General features: G+C 50.0%; 1 protein-coding gene across 10 annotated transcripts in view; it reads right to left on the bottom strand.

Annotated features, from left to right (window-relative positions):
- Positions 1-20,940, bottom strand: part of MVB12B (multivesicular body subunit 12B) — a 181,442-nt gene that overhangs the window by 13,673 nt on the left and 146,829 nt on the right. For 5 of the 10 annotated variants that reach the window (XM_015116818.3, XM_077967975.1, XM_077967968.1 and 2 more), the window contains 2 exons: positions 11,643-11,698; positions 9,060-9,119 (listed from right to left, as the gene is read on the bottom strand). In XM_015116818.3, the coding sequence (XP_014972304.3) occupies positions 9,060-9,119; positions 11,643-11,698 (116 nt within the window). Of the gene's footprint in view, positions 1-5,854; positions 6,063-6,519; positions 8,690-9,059; positions 9,120-11,642; positions 11,699-20,940 lie in introns of those variants that run through there. The other 5 variants (XM_077967973.1, XM_077967976.1, XM_077967970.1 and 2 more) reach the window with 4 other exon arrangements.

Raw genomic sequence — 20,940 nt, forward strand, 5'->3', positions numbered from 1 at the left:
ACAATCCATCATATTAATATGCCTGGGGAGAAAGAAATATCTCAATGGATGATTAAAAGACAATTGTCAAAAGCCACCATCCATTTCTGATAAAAACATTTAGGAAAATAGAAATAGATGGCTAACGCTTTAACAAAAAAAAAAAAGACGTCTATAAATAGCAAGTCAAACCGCAGCACTATGCTTTAATATTGAAACTACAAACTTCCATTAAAAATATGGATGACATAAGGAGGCCTGGGGACCTGCAAGTCCCTGCCGAGGTGTTGGACAATGGCACACAGGAAGAGGAACAACCTTGCCAGGATGGAGGCCTTAGCATTCGCCGGCGATGTAACTGCTTGCCTGGGGAATCGATGAAATGCAGCTGGAAAGCCATCAGAAACAGTAAAAGAAGCCAGAGGGATATCTAGCTCCAGAAATAATACACAAAAGTCAATGGTTTCTTGACATATAAGTGACAGAAAATAGAATGAGAAAAAATACCTCGTTCACAAGAACCACAAAGACATAAAGCAGCTAGGAACGACCTAAAGAGAAATGACCAAGACCTGGGCTAACAAGAGGCATCCCTTGTTTCCGGATGGAGAGACGCTTGATCTAAGATTCCAATTACTATTCTATTCAACCATGTGCTCAATGCAGTTCCAATAAAAATCTAGAGTGGGCTTTCTGGAACTTCCTTCCCCCGCAGGATTCTAAAGTTCAACTGGAAGAATAGTCCTGTGAATTAAATTAGTAAAATTCTGGGGAAAAAAGAGAGAACCAACCCTACCCTATATTAAAACTTACTATAAAGCTGTAAGATTCAAAATAGTGTGGTAATAATGTAAAAATAGAATAATGGAGCAGAACTGAATCAAGAAAAATGTCCACTGGTCCACTTATATATGATAAAAGTAGCATTTAAGAGTCAAAGAAAGATTGCCAACATTGACAAAACCAGCCAATGTTTTAGGGTAAAATAAAGCTGTCTGTAGTTCTTACCTTCTAATAAATTTCAGATGGATTAAGTAGTTGAAAAGTATTTAATATTTTAATATGTAAAATAATAAGGGAAAATAGGGGTGAATGTTTTTATAATCTTCTACGACACAAAGCCCAAATAAACAAAGAGAAAATTGCCCATGAACATTTGGAAACTTTTGTACAGCAGAACACACACATCGTTTACAAGGTGAAAAGACAGTGATTAAAGCATGTGTATTTGAACTTATAGAGAAAATTTTGCTGCCTTTAAAACATAAAGAGCTCTTAAAAATCAATGCAAAAGCTACAGAAGCTGACAGAGAACAGCTGAGCAGACAGCAAGCAGAAGAGGCTCACGTGAGAACACGGTGGCTCATAAGCATCTCAAAAGTTGTTCAACTTGAAGAATGGTCAAAGATTTTTTTTTGTTTGTTTGTTTTAAGAGACATGGTCTCTGTCACCCAAGCTGGAGTGCAGTGGCACAATGATAGCTCACTGCAGCCTCAACTTCCTGGGCTCAAGTGATGCTCCCACATCAGCCTCCTCCTGAGTAGCTGGGAATAAAGGCATGAGCCACTGTGCCTGGATAACTTTAATTTTTGTAGCGATGGGGTCATCCAGGTTGGTTTCAAACTCCTGGACCTAAGTGATCCTCCCACCTTGGCCTCCCAAAGTGTGAGGATTACATGCGTGAGCCACTGCACCTGGCCAAAATAAGCAAAGATTATTAATTAAATGGAGGGGCACATGAAGGTCCCAGTGAGTCTTAGCTAGAATAAGGATGTGAGGAAAGGTTCCCTCAGGCACCACTGCGGGACTTCCAATAGCCCCATCCTGTTTGAAAGGCAAATGGTAACATGCATCCTCTTCCAGGGAAAGACCCAGGAGAGCCAGGGCACGTGTACAAGGAAATCTATTGCAGCGGCGTAATAGTGAATAATTGGAAACACCTCAAAAGTCAGTCGATAGTGGATTGGTTAGATAAATTATGGCATAATCATAAAAGGGAACAACATGTAGTCATTAAAAAGAGTAAGGCTGATCTGTAAAGGAACATGCGAAGACGTGTAAGACATACTACATAGTGCAAAGCCAGGTCGCGGCCGGCGGTACTGCACGAGCTTGCTGAACGTGTGTGCGCGTGAGTGTGCACGGGTGCATGTGTGCGCGTGCGCGCGTGTGCGTGCGTGCGTGTGTGCGTGCGTGCGCGTGTGCGTGCGTGCATGTGCCCCAGGAGTGGACGGAGGGGGAGGTTCACCTTTTACATGTTCCTGTAATGTTTGCATTTTTATAAACATGGACAACCTTGGTACTCAGGAAAACACTAAATATTTAAAAAATCAATTTTGATCGGCAGGGGAGCTGCTTAGAATGATAAACTGCCCAAAACAACCTCCACAATTTATGGGAAGATAATTAATCTTGTCTGTGGCATAAAACTGGTTCCGACACTGTGGTCAGACGCTGGTAGAGTCTGTGAAGCGGTGGTCCCAAGCTGTATCCTGTATTGAAAAGAAGCCTCAGACTTCTCTCATGATTTCTGCAAGGCCATCTACTTAACTCATTCGTTACGTCTCTTTGTTTTGGGCTGGAATTAGCTCAGCTCAGTGGGACAGCTCTGTAGGAATTTGGGTGACAGTTTTGCGTCTTTTAGCACTATATTAAAAAAAGGGGGCATAACTGGTTGGCTTCTGTTTATTTACATAACTTTGAATATCTGAGGTAGGCAGATTTATTTCCCCAAACATTTCAGCTTCCTAACTGAAAAATAAATAAATAACAAGGATTCTGGGTGGTGAAATGTTAAATCTCATAGGCAGAGAAAAGGCACCTTATTTCCTGCTGCAGTTTAAGATTCTACCACTAGATGGTGCAAAGGGACCACACATTTTTCAGGCTCACCAGTTCGCGCCACAAAATTCTTCAACATTTAATAAGCACCAGGAAAGCTTTCCAAAAGTAGAAAGAATGAACAATTGTGCGGGAATAGGAACATTTTGCTTTTATAAAATTGGGACGCTGCCATTTCATTACTGATACAAAAATCTGCCTCACTTTACTCCTGTGGGACATAGGTCCCAAATCTACACTAACCTCGTATAGTTGAAGAGACCCGCACAAGCTCGCGCAATGCGGACATCTAAAAGTTGAATTCAAAAATCCTTTTTACCTCATGCTGCCAAATGCATTTTTGTTAATTCCACCTCAATGTCGTGACGTAAATACTAGCGGAATCGGCCCCAAGCTAAATAAGCAATAAGCCCCATTTTTCAACGCACAAACACATAAAGATGTCAGCTCAAACTGTTTACTAATTAACACTTAAAAAGACACAAATTAGATATGCGTGGCTAAGAGCAATTATAATCAAGACGAATTTCTCTAGTCATTTGGGAACTGAAAAAAATGCCTAATTGCTGGAACCAATGTTTTAAAAACTGAAATCACGCCAGTTAGCAAATATGTTCATTTAAAGAACATTCCACGTGACTACACTCTTGAGGATTGACTACAAACATGAGAACAAGGAAAATATTTAGGTATAAAATTAAAATTGTAAGCTCCCTTAGATTTATAACTTCTTCATTAAATATGTCTGCAAACAGCGGCCCATAAAACCCTGCAGCAATTAAGTGGTTAAATGAACTGCCTCCCTTGTCAATTTTAAGGGGGTGATTAATATTAGAGTGTCCCTTTACTAATGAGACCCTCCCTCATCTTTCGGCTTTAAAGTCGAATGAAAATGGAGGCTGTTGCTCCACCAGGAGCGCAGCAGGCTAGTGAGTGCTTCCTCTGCCGCAGTTTTGATGGTGGCACCCCCGGCAGGGAATGGGGATCACTGTGGTTTCTGCTGAGGTCAGCAGCTGGTAGAAACGGCTCCACCTGGGGCTGGAGGTCGCTCCGGACTTCTCCACTGCCCGGTGCCCTGTCACTGCAGGAAAGGTTCAGTCCTGTTCTCACAAGGCTTGCGGGTAGTTATGCACGCAGCCTGAAACCCACACCCAGCGCTGCTGCCTCCCGGCCGGGATGGTGAGGTCTTCCAGGGATGCCAGGGCGGGACCGCGGGCGGGGAGGGAGGATACACAGGTAACCAAGACATGAGGATTATTTTAGAAGCTGCTGCCTGGACTGCAGAGCCAGGCAGCTCCCACCCCGGTTGCGATGGGGAATCCGTCAGCTGGAGAAATGGGGCAACTGCTTACCAGGGAAATAAAGAGCGGCAGAGACAGAGAATATTTATACGCCCATCTCCTCACGCCCAGAGAAGATGCTTCATCATGGGCGCTGGCTGCGAAATTACACTTTCCAGGCTCCGGGACACAGACAGCCTTTTGTCTGGAGAACAGTAAGGGCTTCACGGGGACAACAGCCCCACCGGGTCACCCACTGCCCTCCTGCAGAGCTAAACTGGAGGGGAGGGGACAAGGCATGGACAGGTGGGGCCGGGACCAGAAAACTGCCCACAGTGGCCACGAGGCTGGTACTGACCAGCCCCTGGTCACCTCCCTGGCTGAGGGAAGATGAGGTAAAAATTCACTTCCTCATGCCTGGGACTCATGTATGCAGGCCCTGGGAGGACGGCAAAGCCCCTGCTCTGGGTGCGAGGTGACAGAGGTGGCAGGAGCACAGGGCCGCTGGAAGATGGCCAGGCAGGAGGCCGCTGCTCTGTCACGGGGAGCCAGCAGGGTGATGGCGTTTGAGTTGGAATTTCTCTATGAATTATGGCTTCCTTCACTTTTAGCCACCCACGCCATCACGGAGCAAGTCCGAATCATGGAAGGTTTTTTGTCTTTCAAAAAATCCTTTCTTCAAAATTTGCTCAATGGCGCATATATTGATTTTAACTTTAAAACATGACCGTCCTTGGGCGTTTTTGGTGAAATTTCACCCAAGTGCATCAGGTACCACGACTCCTGGGGAGACCCTGGTGAAGAGCAGAGCAGCCACCTCTAACCACGCTCCACCAGCTGCCGGGTGCCCTGACCACTGCGCCATGCCGCACACTGGGCTGGGATGAGCAGGCCTGTGCTCCACTTTGGGGGTGAGGGGGCCTGGGAACTTGCCCCAGAGCTAAACCTATACGGCAGATTTGTCCCCTACCCCAGGCATCCACATTGGGAGGCTGTGTCCTGTCCACCGTCTACACAGCCCACGAGGGTCCCTGCAGACACCGGCATCTGAATGAGCTCTCCCCTTCCAGTTCTCCAGGGCAGCCTGGCTGTGCGGGCCCAGCAGTGCATGCTCCCTGGGGCCCCTCAGGATGCTGGGGGCTGAGGGACACTGCCCACCCCTAACCAGGTGATACCCCATTTGTCAATCAGTGCTGGGCAGCTCCTGGGCCAGGCCATCTGTGTCCTTGTGGGGGTGGGGGCAGCTGTGCTTGGCTGGCTCTGGGGAGCTCCCTTTGGCTGCCCATGTTCCTAACCTCCATGCTCAGAGTGCACAGGGTCACACGGTTTGTTGGAGGGTGGCCGTCCCTGAAGCTGAATGGTGGCAACTGTGTTTGGGCTTCAATTCAGAAACATCCCCCAGGCAGAGCATGGTGAGGACAGTTAACACTGGCAGGAGGGACACTGGCTGCAGTTCTGGGAGGAGAGGACAGTGCTGCCTCAGAGCTCACACTTCTATTTCCCTTCAAGTTGGGACCACTCTGTAGTAGATAAAGACGGTCATGTATTCAGCCAGGTCACACTCAGCCCCACTGCTCAGCTCTGGGTTGCTGCTGTGGGAGGCTGGCCAATCACTTAACTTCTTGGGTCCAGACTTCTGTAAATGGGTGGACCCCACTTCCTCCCACGGGGTTCAGAGGGATCGTGAAGGGCAGCACCTGCCCGGTACAGAGCAGCCTCTCCCTGGAGGCCGGGCTCGCCACCCTGTTTGGGAATCCCGGGTGAGCCTGGGGAGCTGTTCTGGACAAGTGGGAGCGTGGTCAAAGGTCTATGCCCCTGAACCTGAAAGCAGTCTCCCACTTATATTTGCTCTATTTTTTTTTTTAATTTAATGGTATAAAACACCAAGGTTTACAGTGAACAAAGCAAATTTCTGAGCAGAGACTTCTCCACCCCCAGGCTCCTCATCAAGGGCAGCCAGACCTGTTATAAATGAAAGGCACAAAATCAAACTCATCTCGACCCAGGGGACACTCAGCCCACTCCAGGGCCAAACTCGCAGAGCCCAAGAGTGACAGCCAGTCGCTTGGTTCCGGGTACCACTTCTCCTTGAGCCCCCAACTCCCACGAGCAATGCTGAGTTCAGTGGCTAAAAGAAGCAACTTCAGGTTTATTTACGGAGAAAAGCCTCTGCCACGGCTGCGGAAGGAGCCAGCTGGCCAGAGTGTGTGGACATCAACGTTACACGAATGGCTGTGCACATGAATGGGTGGCATAAGGAACTTTTAAATCCTCAAGTGAAATGAAAAACTCTGTGGTGCTCTCGACTGCGGCGATACTTGTTACGGCTTTCTACCCTGTTTTAAGGTTCTAACCTCTCCCCACTCCCCACGTTTCTTTACATCGACTTTAATTTACTTTAATAGCAAATACAGACCTGTTTTGTTATTTTTTTTTGAGATGGAGTCTCACTCTGTCGCTCAGGTTGGAGTGCAATGGTGCAATCCTGGCTCACTGCAACCTCCGCATCCTGGGCTCAAGTGATTCTCCTGCTTCAGCCTCCTGAATAGCTGGGACTACAGATGTGCTTCACCATGCACGCCTGGCTTTTTTTTTTTTTTTTTTTTTTGTATTTTTAGTAGAGACGAGGTTTTACCATGTTGGCCAGGCTGGTCTCAAACTCCTGACCTCAGGTGATCTGCCTGCCTCAGCCTTCCAAAGTGCTGGGATTACAGGCGTGAGCCACCACACCTGGCCCAGACCTGTTTTTTTTTTTTAAACCCATCGCTAAAACCAAGAAATACAGCTGGCTTTGGTCCATAGGGATGGCACTTTCGGCCCCAGCAACAGAGCAGTTGGACAGCGGAATGGGTGGGCCTGTGCCGACTCACGCCCTTCTTTGTGGACAAGGAGAATGGTAATGATGGTGACGGTGGTGGCTGTGATAATGGTGGCAGCCAGCAGCCACTGAGGCAGGCAATGGTCCAGGCCATTCACTGGACCTTTGCAATTAAACCCACATAGACTCTGGACTAAGCACTATTACTATCCTGATTGTGCAGAAAAAGAAATGTTGGCTCAGAAAAGTCAGTGGAAGATCTGAAATTCTAGCCAGGCACTGACTCCGAGGTGTGCCCCCGCCCCTAGCTCTGCACCTCCTAGGGGTGGCCACACTGTGACTCGGAACGTCTGACATTGAGACACTACATTGTAATGAATCACAGATTTCAGTCTTAGAGTGGGGAAGAGAATAAGGTTCCCACCACACGCCCTGGGCCCCACATTGGGACCCTCACCCACTTCACCCCACCCCAGTACTTCAAAGGCCCACCAGGGTCAGGAACTAGGCTGACTGGCCTCCTAGGCCCCATTTTCCCACCAGCCTAGAGCGCCCCCTTGGAAGGACACAGAGCCACCACTTTCCGTCACAGTGGAGAGGATTTGGAGCACGACGCACTGGGTCTCCATCTTGCCTTGGGCCAGTTAGTTACTCCAGCTCTCGGAGTCTCCATTTCTCCCCATGACACAGGGAGGAATGAGGCCTGGGGTAGGAACCAGTGATCATGTATGGAAAGCCTCAGGCCCTAGGCTGAGCACACAGCAGGTGCTTAAACAGTGCCACTGTTAGGCCCACAGGCAGGCCGGTGCAGAATGGGAGGGGAGATGGCCCGACGCTGGGGCCCTTGCTACAGGCACGTCCCACCTATACCCATTTGGCATTACAAAGCACCGCATGAGACAGGCTCTGCCGTGATCCCAGGGTCAACAGTGGGGATGGGACTTGCCCCCGTCCACGGTGGAGTGGGGCTGGTCTGGAGGTATGTCAGTGTAACCTCTGCCCTGGTGACCACCTGTGGCAGCCGCAGCCCCTCTGAGGCCTTGCCCACATCCCCTGGGCTGCACCCCACGCAAGGTTCTGTGCAAATGGGGCGTCCATAAGCAGGTGGACCTCACAGCCACCCACAGCTCCCTTGCTCTGAGAGGGGCAGGCGTGAAATTTTATGCACGCCTATGTTTCTAATGTCCTAGCCAGCCATTTTTTCCCTGAGTTATCAAAAAAAGAAAAATCTATATATGACAATCAGGTTGGTTTTTATGATTGACTGAAAATCAAAGACAAAGGGGGACTTTTTTGTCTTGTTTTTGCTATGACAGGTTTAGAAATTTGTTGTACTACATTGATTCAATTTTGCTTGATTTCAGCCATCTTTCAATAATGCAACCGGCTTCTGCTAGCTGGGTACACGAGAGAAAACCCCAAGGAATGGAGAATATTGAAATGGTTCTACCATTTCCATCTTTGAGATGAATGTTCCTCTCGGAGGAGAGCTGGCTGTGGCGTGTGACTGCTTAACAACCCGCTCTACAGAAGAGAAGCCACACACCCTGTGCTGTCTTAAGGAAACAGGAGGGCCCTGATGGTCTGACTCAACCCCCTTTCCTCAGAGTTATCATCCGCACACCAGTCCTGGGTTTCTTTCTTATTAGGAAAATGTGCAAACTGTTTGAAGCCAGGCTGCCAGATGCGTTCCAGCTTATGAAGCACAGTGGAAGGTTCCCTGACCTGCCCCTAAATCGTGGAGAGGCTCGGTCATTTCCCGAAACTCCTCCTGGTGGCAAATAATAAAACAAAACAAATGGAGGAAGAAAAGTCAACCTGGTGCCTGTCTTCCAACCTCCACCTTCCCAAAGCTGAGACTCCCTTTAAAAAAGGAGAACTGAGGCTCCGTCTGTCATGTAAAACCTTCTGACTTAGAGAAGACAAGATGTGGGTCATATTTGACTGGAAGTAGGAAATACATTAGAATCAAGTTACTTTATCTAAGGAACACATTTGGGTGAAACGAAAGTGTTTTTCTCAGAAGAAAGGGACACCTCCACCCGTCCCTCTCCTGGAGTGGGTCCCTAGGGGAACACGAGAGATGCCGGTGTGCGGGCGATGGCCCAGGCCTGCCTTCCCCTCCTCGATGGCTTGCTTACCTCTTTCTCGATTTCTGCTAGAGATTTGATGGTGATTCCCAGGAGATCAAAGGGCTGCATCTGAAAATACAGATGAAGTCGCCCTTTTAAATCACTGGAAAATGCTCTTCCCACACTTACTTTTATGCATGACAATGTTAATGTCTCAAGCCATGGTGTGATCTAGCGTTTCTCCACCCACTTTCCACAGGAAGACAGTCAGTGGGATTCTCGGTCATGCGTGGGGGTGGCAGAAGTGACAATACAGCCTGCTGCAGGAATGTGGCCCTCAAGGCACCAGCCCCTGTGCAGCGGGACCTCTGCCTAGCTGTGGTCGGTGGCACTCACAGGGGTCCAGGTCTCCTGGAGAACTGACCATGGCTGCCCTGCTTCACCTCTCTTCTCCCCCTGCCAGTGGAACACGAAGGCAAGATTTGCTCTTTCTCGCTGCAGCTGTAAACTGGAGGTGCCCAAGCTCTCCCCGGAGGCCACCCAGCCACTGTGTCTGGGTAAGGCAGGAGGTTTAAGGAACCCCAGGGAGGAAGAGTTCCTTAGGGGGAATCCAGGGCAGGAGCTGGGGGGATTTTGGAAATGCCAGGTAAATGAAACAACTGCCCATCAATTATCATTTGAGAAATCAATGTGGTAAAAAATGATAACATTGCATTTTAATGAGAGTTTTTATAATTTCATGAAGATTGGAGACTTAAAAAAAAATGCTGGCTTTTCAACAGACAGCATGAAAAATCAAATACGCATGGCAGTGAGTGAGCTGGAGGCCCACAGAAGCCTGGACTCAGAGGCTCGGAGGGCGGAGGGCGTCCAGTCCATGTGGCTCCTGGTCTGAGTCCCTGCTGGGCACGTAAGTGTTCTGTGTTCCCCAGAGGGGTCCCTGGCCCAGCCTCCTGGGGCCCAGGCTAAACCTGAGGGCCTTCGACAGAACCCCAGGGCTCTCATGGCCCTGAAGGGCGATAGCCCAGGGGTGGGAGTGGAGCTGGAGCCTCCGCGAAGCCAGCAGGGGTTTCCTGCGAGGCCGGCTTTGGAGTCCGAGGACCCAGACTCAAAACCGGTCTCAGCGCCTCCTGGCGATGCAGCAGCGGGTTAAATCCCTTCCTCATTCCCTCGTCCATTCAAAGCGACAGCCCCCTGGCGGGGCTGCGGGGCACTGCATTGAGAAGAGCAGGGAGCGCAGGGCACCGGGCCTGGCTGTGTGGCCTTGGAGCCCTGGCCGAGGCGGCAGCAGCACATTCGCGAGGGCGATCTTGGGACGGGGCCACCGAGCCACACATTTCGCTGGCGGCTGCTCTGCCGGTAGCCACGGAACAGTGTGGTGCTCTCTGTGCTGCCAGCCCGAGGGGCGCGAGAGCGGGGCCGCCTGCCCATGCTGCCCGGGACCCAGCAGAGGTGCAGCTGCTGTGTCATTAGGCTCTAACCACCCCACTAAATTCTCCCAACTGGAGCTGGTGAGCAGGACAGAGCAGCCTCTCCCAGGGAACGGCGGGAGAGGCGCCAGCGTCGCCATGGCAACGCGGCCCTGTGGAGTCGGCTGAAGTTACTCGAGCTCCGCATGTCACGTCACGAGCATTTTTCAAGATTAAGCTGCTTACCAGAAGGGTTCAGAGGAGGCCTATTCTATTTCACGAAAATGGAAACTACAGAGCAGGTCAAATCGCAAGCCTGGTGGTTTTAAGCTGGATCCAAGAAAAACACTGAAGGATTCTTTAGCTGTGCCCAAGCTGGGGCCTTCATGTTTATTAGCTACTCAAGGCCAACTTCTGCAGAAAGGATCAAAACCAGAAACGGGTTTGTTGAGCCAGCCTGGGCCAAGCCTGTGCAGCTGGGAGGGGGCCACTGCCAGCTTGGGGGCTGGCGTCATCAGAGGGCCGACCCTAGCAGTGAGAGGCAGAAACCCCACTGCCATGCAGGGTGGCCGCCCCTCACAGTCTGAAGTCGGCCTTTGGTTCTGGCCAGCTCACTCGGTCCCTTTGATAAAGATGGCGTGGGCCTGGCCTGTGTGAGAGTGCTGATGTGGATGGTGAGGTCCATGGTGGCCTGGCATGGGCAGGAGACCACAGCTAGAGGCACCACATTTGCGTGGCGGCCCCCATGTTAGAGCACAGAATGCAGCAATGACAATGGGAAAATGAGGCAGCTTCCTTTCTACAGGAAACTGTCATCCTTAAATAACAAACAACAAAACTTACTAAGTTGGACTTGGGAGACAAAGAACATTCACAACCAGGGAAGCTCAGGTCGGGTTAATCACGTGCAGCATGGCAAAGGCTCGGTGCACCTGAGCTTGTCTGATAGTCTCTTGCTACTTTCCCATCCCCTAGCTGTTGTTTTCTTCATTTCTCAAACATCTACTACATGGGGCACTGGCTGATAGGGCCAGAGATGCACATGACCCAACCTCAGGAGTTCCTGTCACTGGGTTGTGGGGTTCAGCTTCCAGTGAGAGAGAGGACACGCAGGCAGACAAGATTCCGATGGGGGAAGGAGCATGAGTGCCACCAGAATAGCCCTGCGTGTTGTGTAAATCAGGATGGAGGGACCTCAGGCTGGGGGTGGCAGAGGGGAAGGGCGATCATGCATAACACTTACACTTTCTGGAACACAAGAAAACTTCTCTGAAATCATAAAAGGCACACCATCCATTGCTGCAAAAGAAGAAGAAAAAAAAAAAAGATGGCATTAAAGGTACTGAAGATGGCTTTTAGTTGTCCAGCAACCGAAGATGTCGAAACAGAGAATATGAATCCGTCACTGGATGGAGCCAGGTGACACCTAGCACAGGGGTGCAGGAGCTATGAAAAAGAACAGGTCCCACCCTTGTTGCCAGGACACAACGTGCTGAGAGAGGCAGGCGCCTCGTCATCCCCTGAGCACCAGGCAGTTGTGTAGACAAGAGCTCTAGGAGCAGAGAGGGGCTGGTCTAGAACCCCCACTCTCCACCCCTGGAGTCTGGTCTCTGATCTGTAACGAGAGAGTCACCAGGGGCTGACAGCCGGATGAAGGTGACACAGCTGGTGGGGACAGACTGCACTGAGACGAAGGCAGTAGGCACGTGCATTAGATATGCTCTAAGGTGCTGTTGGGCTCAGGGGAAAAGTCTAAGTGGGAGGAAAGAGGAGCTTAGGAGTCAGATTGGCTGGGTTCAAATCTCAGCTGGTGACTGCAGATGAGCAACTGAAGTTAAAAGATGAAAAACTGAAGTTACGTTTAAAAAGACGGCACTGCCTACATGACAGGGTGCCTGTGCATCGGAAGTGGAGTGGGTGGGGCGCCTGGCCAGCGCTGGCACAGAGCGGGTGCTTGGCAGGTGAGGGCGACAGTGGCTGTCACTCTCAGTCGCTCAGATCCAGGGCGTCAAGCGCTGACTTGAGGCTCACCAGTGTGCTCAATTTTAACAGGACACGAGAGAAAGGGCATGGAACGGGGATGCAACAAACGGAAAAACCAGGGGCCCAGGGGTGTGGTTCCTTTTCTGTGGCCGCCCCTCCCTCCACCCTGTCCCAGGCGATCACTATCAAAAGCACACGGACAAAAGTGACCCAGAGTGTGCCTCCATAAGTGAGCACTTCTCTACGAATTACAACCTCAGAGAGGAGGACTCTGGTGCCACACCAGGACTGGAAATCCTGCCACGTTGAGGAACAGGTCACACCGGATGAGATGTGACGCCAGCATTCGCAGAGCCAACACGGCAGCATGTGGCTGCTGGGACAGTGGTAGGGGCCTCTCCAGTGTCAGCTTCTCCCTTAGGTCTGGGAAGAGTCGGGAACATGCACCGTAGTCGTGCGGGGCCTGGTCATGAGTGCAGGGATGCGGAGCCCCAAAGTCCTGAGGTGGTGGCTTTGCGGTAAATTGTGGTTTCAGGGAGAAACGGAGTGAGCAGAATGGAAGCCAGGTAGAGTGTGGGGGCAGCATTGGGCAGTGTGCTCCCGAGAGCGACAATCTTTGCTTCCCCCAATGTCTCCTGGAATGATGACTTCTCTGGAACCTTCAGTGGTCATATTTTTTTTTTCTCAGTCCTAACAAAGAAGAGTAGTAGAAGCAGAAAGCAACAAAACAAGAGGAAAGGACATAAGAGAAGGAGAAGAAACTTGGGACAGATCCTCCCAATCAGCAAGAAAAGCTGAATGGCTCATGCTATGTTCATACAGAAATAAAACATCATAGAACTCATTCATGCTTTATTTTAGGGAAGGAAAGAAATGAAACCTTCTTGGGTCAGCATGAAGAAAAAGACACAGCACAGGTGGCGGCAGCCGCTGCATTCCCTGCACCCTCCTTTCTTAGCAGGGGTGCTGTCTAGTGTGGTTGCTGGACTCAGACACTCCTGGTCAGAGGCCTTTTCAGGTGGTGCTGGCAACCTGCTGTGAGCTGCCAGAAGAGACGGGACAAAGGGCCCGAACAGGCAACACTTCCCCAGAAAGTGGGGTGAGGGGAAGGCCCCAAACAATCTCATTCAGTATGTCCCGCATTCGGGCCTCAATCTCGTTCAGTACATCCCGCATGCAGACCTGTGCGTGAACTCTGAGCACCTATGCGTGTGTGATGCTTCACAGATGAAAAAGTTTGGCAATGAATAAAGGAGCCTCGAAGAGCCACAAAGCCTTCTAGAGGGGGGCAGAGTCCCACCGGATATCCAGGAAGAGGTGTGCCAGCTCCCGCCACCGTGGGCCCGACCTGACTTCCAGGCCCTTCCCAGTGCTGCTGAGCTGGGCTGGGCACTCGTAACACTTCTGATCATTTTAGAGATTGGGAAGCAGAGGCTCTGAGAAGTCGGTGCTTGCTGGGGTCACAAAGGTAGGCAGCAGTGGCCCCAAAGCTCTAGATAGTACAGGCTACTGGACCTCCCCAGTAAAGTCCCGAAGCCCACTGTTTTCACCCGTCACGGTCCACACGTCCCGCTCTCTGCACACACCCACCTCTTCCACGGCTTCTCTTGCCTGCTAGACAGACAGCAGGGTCCGCAGCAGAGTCCTCCCTGCACGCCCAAGTACTGTGCACAGGCTCCGGAAATAGCGAGTGCTCACAGGCACGGGACCCAATGCCGGGGAGTTTCTCAACGAGCTCAGCCTCTGCACACACCCGCAAGCTGGAGACCACGCCTTCCTTGCTCCCCTGTAGAACCCACTCTCCATTCATTCCCCAGGCTTTCTGCCTCTGATGTTTTAAAGACCTTATTAGTATTTGGGGGTGAAGAACTGCCTCTCACTGGTGTCAGTTGTTTCTATCTACATGTCACTGTATGTCTAGGGAACCTGTGTGTTAAAAAGGTGGTAAGGTGATGTGCAAAGACCTGATTACACCAGGACATGAGGGGGCTGGGAAGTACTGGGGATGGCAGAGAGGAAGGGGGGCTCCTCCCATGGAGGCCACCCTAGTCAGAGGCTGTCAGTACTGTCTGTGCCTCCAATGGACAGAGAAGGGCAGGATTTCCAAGATGGGGGTCTCGACTGGCATTCAAGGCCCTGGCCCCTTGCATCTGACCCTCTTCCTGGCTTGCCCATCCCTTCCTCCCTCTATGCTTGCACCTCAACTGTCCTTCCCAGTTTTCTGAGTGCCTCTCCTGCAGCATGCCTTCCCTGAGGCTCTCCCTGGGGTCTGGCCAGGCCTGTGTCTCCTCTCCTCTTCTGGCAGGTGCATGTGCGAGTCACCTCTGAGTTCCAGGTCCCCAGTCCAGGGTCAGGGCCTGGGGGCTCAGGGGCTGTGCTGGACAGGGAGGGCTGCTGTTTCCATGCATGGGGGTCTGGGGAACTGGGTAGGGGGCTCCAGCCTGGGGCAAGTGCCTAACCTCTCTCAGGACCTGGGGACCCTGCTCGCTGCCACCCCCGCCTGCTGCTGCTGGAGATGAAAGCCACGGATGGAAAAAGCCTGGGAATCACTTCCAGGGACTGGGAAGATCTAAGCAGGGAGGGAAATGTTTTAAAAAATTCATATAAAATTAACCATTTTAAAGTGAACAATTCAGTGGCGTTTAGAACATCACAACGGTGTGCGGTCCCCACCTCCATCTAGTTCCAAAACATTTCCATCGCTCCAAAGTCAACCCCCTCACCCGTGAAGCAGTTTCTCCCTGCTCCCACAAGCAGCGTGTGTTTCTTTTTCCTTCCAACTGATGGTCATGTCTTTGAAAGAGAAGGATCTAGAAACATAGGTAGTCCTGTAAGCCTGGCTTTCTGAACACAGTAGCCGGGCCTCCTGTCACGCTGCGCTCTTGCCTCGCTAGTCAGCTAGGAGATAAGGAAGAAAGGGTTTGCCCAGACTGGCTGCTCTGAGTTGAGGGCTTTAATACAAATCAAGGAGAAAAAAGTAACTTGTGGATATGGTTTGGCTGTGTCCCCACCCAAATATCATCCTGAATTATAACTCCTATAATCCCCACGAGTCGTGGGAGGGACCCAGTGGGAGGTAATTGAATCATGGGGGTGGGTTTTTGCCATGCTATTCTCATGAGAGTGAATACGTCTCATGAGATCTGATGGTTTTATAAAGGGGAGTTTCCCCTGCACATGCTCTCTTGCCTGCTGCCATGTAAGTCGTCCCTTTGCTCCTCCTTTGCCTTCTGCCATGATTGTGAGCTCTCCCCAGCCATGTGGATCTGTGAGTCCATTAAACCTCTCTTTCTTTACAAATTATGCAGTCTTAGGTATTTCTTCATAGCAGTATGAAAATGGACTATACACTTGTAAAACTTAGATTATCAACAACAGTATTTTTTTGTATATATATTGACATAGTTTAGATATATGTCCCTGACAAGTCTCATGTTAAAATGTAATCCCCAGTGTTGGAGATGAGCCCTGGTGGGAGGTGTTTGGCTCATGGAGGCAGATCCCTCATGGCTTGGTGCTGTTCTCACAGTAGTGACTGATTCTCACGAGATCTGGTTAAGTGCGTGGCACCTCCCCTGGCCTTCTCTCTCACTCCTGCTCTGGCCATGTGATATGCCTGTTCCCCCTTCACCTTCCACCGTGATTGGAAGCTTCCTGGGGCTTCCCAAGAAGCAGATGCCAGTGCCCTGATTCTTGCACAGCCTGCAGAACTGTGGGCCAAGAGCCAATTCAGTCTCTGTTCTTTATCAATGCCCCAGTCTCAAGTATTCCTTCATAGCAACGTAAGAACAGCCTAACACACAAATATACATATCACATATATTATGTAAAAATATACCTTTACATAGATTGTAGATTTATATTTTGTATATAGAATATGTAAGTTATAAATTGTATGTTTCCATTATAAGTGTATACATATGTATATGCATACACACACCCATATATGATGAGGACAAGGCCCTCCCTTAGCCACTGAGAGACTGCAGGGAGTGGGCAGGGCGCTCACCCCGCCTCCCAGTGGGCCCTGAAGTCCCTCAGAGGCACTTCCTGTTTGTCTGCTGGCCCTCCCCACACCTGCCTCCAGCAGAGAAGCCCTCCCTCCCAGACCTTCTGGGGCACCCTGGGGAGTTGGTGGGGCCCATGGTCAACCTGCTCCACATGAAGGCGTCGAGGTGTCTGGGTGAGGGCACCTTCTGGCCCTGAGGCAGGCTCAGCAGTAACACCTTAGTGAGGAGGCAAAGATGAGATGTGAGATCACTGTGGGATGCCCCACAGCAGCCACTGGGAGGGAAGGAAGACCCATTCCTGAAATGTCTGAGGGGCAACAGGCAGCGGCAAGGCGGGCCCTCAGGACTTTCACAGCCTCACGCCACCCCTCGGCCCACACGCTCCTGACTGGACCAGTGGCAGAGGAGATGAGGGGACCTGCTTGGACCTAATCCTGACTGCAAGGAGGAGCTGTCTGGTAAAGCAACAGAGACGGGAGCCTCGGGACAGACCACCACCGTCTGAGAGTTTGTGATAGAAGGAGGGGCACAGTCAGATGCTCCCTATGTTCTTCTAGAAAACAGACTTTTATTTTTTGTAGAGATAGGGGTCTCACTATGCTGTCCAGGCTGGTCTCGAACTTCTGGCCTCAAGTGACCTTCCCAGCCTGACTTCCCAAACTGTTGGGATTACAGGTGTGAGCCACCACACATGGCCTAGAAAACAGATTTTAACAAACTCAGAGGAAAGAAAGAGGAGGTGATAGGATCCAATGGGCTGAAGCTCACAGTGGCAGCTGAACTGAGAGGAGTGGGGCTCTCACAGTGCCCTTCTCACCAGCACAAGGAGGCTCCAAAGAGAAGCAAGTGCCACCAGGACCAGCGAGACTCTGCTAAGCAGATAATCTGCCCACCAAATCCCACTTATTTTAGACAATCTAGTATATCAAAGATTAAGGCAGGCTGAAATAATATGGATTTCAGCAAAGCATCTGACAAAATTTCTCATGGTATCTATGTATACAAGATGGATAAATACAAGTGGCTACTGCGGAGGTTAGCAGAATCCATAACTGGTTGAATCACACATTCAAGAAGCTGATTAAGAGACCAATGCTAACCTTGAATGACCCCTGGGAAAGGTGCCCAGGGCATGATCAATGACTCAAATGAAGACACAAAGGATATGCTTATCTAATGCATGCCTGATGGGAAGCCGAGGTGGGCAGTCTATAAACCAGATAACAGAGTGAAAACCAAGAAAGTCAAAAAAAGTTGCGACCATGGGCCAAATGTAATGGAAGGAGTTCACTAGAGACCCACGAAGAGTCCCGTAATGTAGGTCCAGAAACCCAGCTGTGTTGGATGGAATGGAAGAGGTGCGGAGTAACAGCAGGAGACAGGAAAGAAGGCGGCTGTAGGTGAGTAAGTCAATGATGTGATCTGACTATTTAAACGGAGCATCATAAGGTTACAGTGCTGCAGTCCTGGTGCCCGGATGAGGAGTCACTCGCCCTGGTCTACTTGGAGCTGGAGTGGGGCGCTCAGAGCCAGGACCACCTTCCCAGAGGGTCATCCCAGGGGCCTTTAAGGAGGCCAGGGTAGTGAGGGAACCTGAAGCTAGACCACAGGAGGGAAAGGAGAAGCAGCCATCAGGTTCAATGGCCCAGGAAGGCACAATCCTGTCCATTTCTGTTCATCCTAGCACCCTGCCCAGCACCCCCAGAGCCCAGTATGGTGTCCAGCACATGAGAACTGCAGCAAAAGTGGGGACTGAGATAAGAGAAGACTTGAGGTGAACATAATCAAATATCTGCACATGTTTTCATGGTGGTCACAGCATACAGGGCTAGATGCAGACAGCAACTTGCTGGGAAGTTAGGGAGGGAATTTGTGTGTTGGGCAGAAAGCTGATCGGTGGGACTGCTAAATCCCCTCTTAATTCCATAACATCCACGTCTCCTCTCATCTGGGCAGCCTTTTCGTATTTTAAAATATCTAGAGGTTTGCAAAACATAATTCTTAAAATCAACGGCATGCATTCTTCATGCGTTCCAAAAGAATGTTCATGAATCATCTCTGTCCTGGCTTCTCCTGGGGAGCCACGTTTACTTCCTTCCTTTCTTTTTCCCTAGCTGAAACCAGCATTTTGTCTTTGTTATTCTTTTAGAGCAGAGAGACTGTGATGTTCTAGCATTTAGTCTATTTCTGAGTCCCATGCAGGGTGACATGCTGTTCGAGGAACTGGAGACAGAGCTGTGAATGAGACGCACATTTTCACCCCTGACCTGTCCCTTCCACGCAGCCTAAGGACTTGGATGAGGCTTCTCCTGCCGACACTACCTGACCAGTCTGCAGTCACAACCCAGATGCGGGGACAGCACCTGCCCTTTCCTTGGCAGAGCCAAAGACGACACCCAGGTACACAGCGGCCCTCTCTCCAGGCCTTAGAGCTCTCAGTGTGCCATGACAAAGCCCCCCACCCCCAACAAACCTGGGAGGTAGAGAAATTCTCCCCAAGCCCAGTTCTACAAAATAGAAAAGGAAAGGAAATTCATGCTTACTGCCCACACACAAGGTGGTGAACATGCATCAAATAACTCAAGCCTCAACATTACCACTTAATGTGATTTGAATGTGTCCCCACCCAAATCTCATGTTCAATTGTAATCCCCAGTATTGGAGGTGGGGCCTGGCGGGAGATGACTGAATTATGCGGGGAGAGGATTTCTTCTGGATGGTTTAGCAGCATTCCCCCCACTTGGTGCTGTCCTCATGATAGTGAGTGAGTCCTTGCGAGATCTGGTTGTTTAAAGATGTGTGGCGCCTTCCCCTCTGGCTTTCTTGTTCCTGCTCTGGCCATGTAATAAGCCTGTTCTGGATTTGCCTCCACCATGACTGAAAGCTTCCTGAGGGCTCCCCAGAAGCAGATGCTGCCATGCTTCCTGTACAGCCTACAGAACCATGAGTCAATTAAACCTCTTTTCTTATAAATGACCAAGTCTCAGGTATTTCTTTATAGTAATGCAAGAATGAACTAATACACCGCTTGCAAGGCTTAGAGGAGTTATGAGCCTTGGCTGGAGCCAGGATTCAAACCCAGAGTGTAACCTGCACTGGGTCTATGGGGGGCTGTGGCAGGGAAGGAGGGGCTTGGAGCTTGGCAGGCCTGAGTTTTTGCTGCAGCTCAGGAGGTGCAGATGTGCAGCTGTGCACAGGCCACCCCACCTCTCTGAGCCTTACTTGCCCTGTCTGTAAGGTGGGCATAATACTACAGCTGTCTCCACGGGTGAGAGTGGAGAAAAATGAAATAAGACAACAGAGATAAAGTACCCACCACGTAGGGAAGGCTGGTCAGCTAACTGTGGCTTCTGCTCTTACCAAAAGCCATGTGCTGGGGCAGGTTTCCTTTCAGTACCCGACCAGTGCTTTCTTCTTCTTCTTCTTGTTTTTAAATTTTTTTTTTAAATTTTTGGTGGCAGTTTTAACAAAATGCTGATCCACAGCATCGAGCTACCACCAGCAGATGAAAGCAAGGATGTGCTGCTGGCTCTGTGGCGCAATTAGCATTCTCCTAAACAAACGAGCTTCAACAGAGCTGTAATTAAGCAGGCCTGTAATTAAGTATATGCCCTTTATCATAACGATCATGCTTAAAAATGGCATGATGCATGGAACTCTGTTATTAATGCTGTAATCCCAAACTGAAGTGCGAGTACATAGAAATCAGCGTGTCAGGCCTGTCACCAGAGTGTTTGTAAAATACATTAAAGAAAAACCCCAGAAAACAATGAGCTCATTCAACTGTTCTTTTTACAATCAGGCACTACAAGTCAAGGGGATTGTGAATGCTTACAGATTCTGCAAGGTTTAAACAAATAAAGCTCTAATCTGCTACTGTATTAATCCCACCCCCTATTTTAAAGAAGGAAAAAGGGGGTGCTGGGTTTTTTTTTTTTTGCCAGCTGACCTGAACGCCTGTCTTTGCTATTCTTGGGGAAGCAGTCAGTCCAATCTGCATGCTGCATTTGTTTGGACATAAAATTGGATTCCTGCTTGCACAGACAGTTCTGCCATGAATCTGTAGGAACTTTGCCTGGCAACGAGATGGGATTATAGCTCCTGCATCCTCCCTTCGTATGGGAACTATAATTTTACCCGCCAAGGCAGTCCTCCAGAGCCATCCCTTGTTTCTCCCCTCCAAACACACACCTCAGACTTCTGCAGGCTCAACACAAACCCACCACCGACCAATTCCCAAGGGCTCCGGACTAAGGACCACCCATCGCCCCGGAATACCTAGTTGCTCAGAGCTGCCAACCCTTATCCCTCCCCAGTGTGTCAGTACACAGACGGGATGAGGAAATACTCCAGTCAGCACATGGATTAATTTCAACACGCTTGATAAAGAGAGTCATAAAGTCATGTGGTAAAAATGTAAAAATTAAAAAAAAAAAAAAGACTCCATTACCAGCATCTCAATTGTTATCTGCTTAAAGTTGTCAAGCGGTGTTAAGTGAACTCGGGTAATAGTACCTCAAAGTACTTGCAGAGATGCTGGTGAACAAT

The sequence above is a fragment of the Macaca mulatta genome, chromosome 15 (genome assembly GCF_049350105.2).
Source record: "Macaca mulatta isolate MMU2019108-1 chromosome 15, T2T-MMU8v2.0, whole genome shotgun sequence".
Lineage (NCBI taxonomy): Eukaryota > Metazoa > Chordata > Mammalia > Primates > Cercopithecidae > Macaca > Macaca mulatta.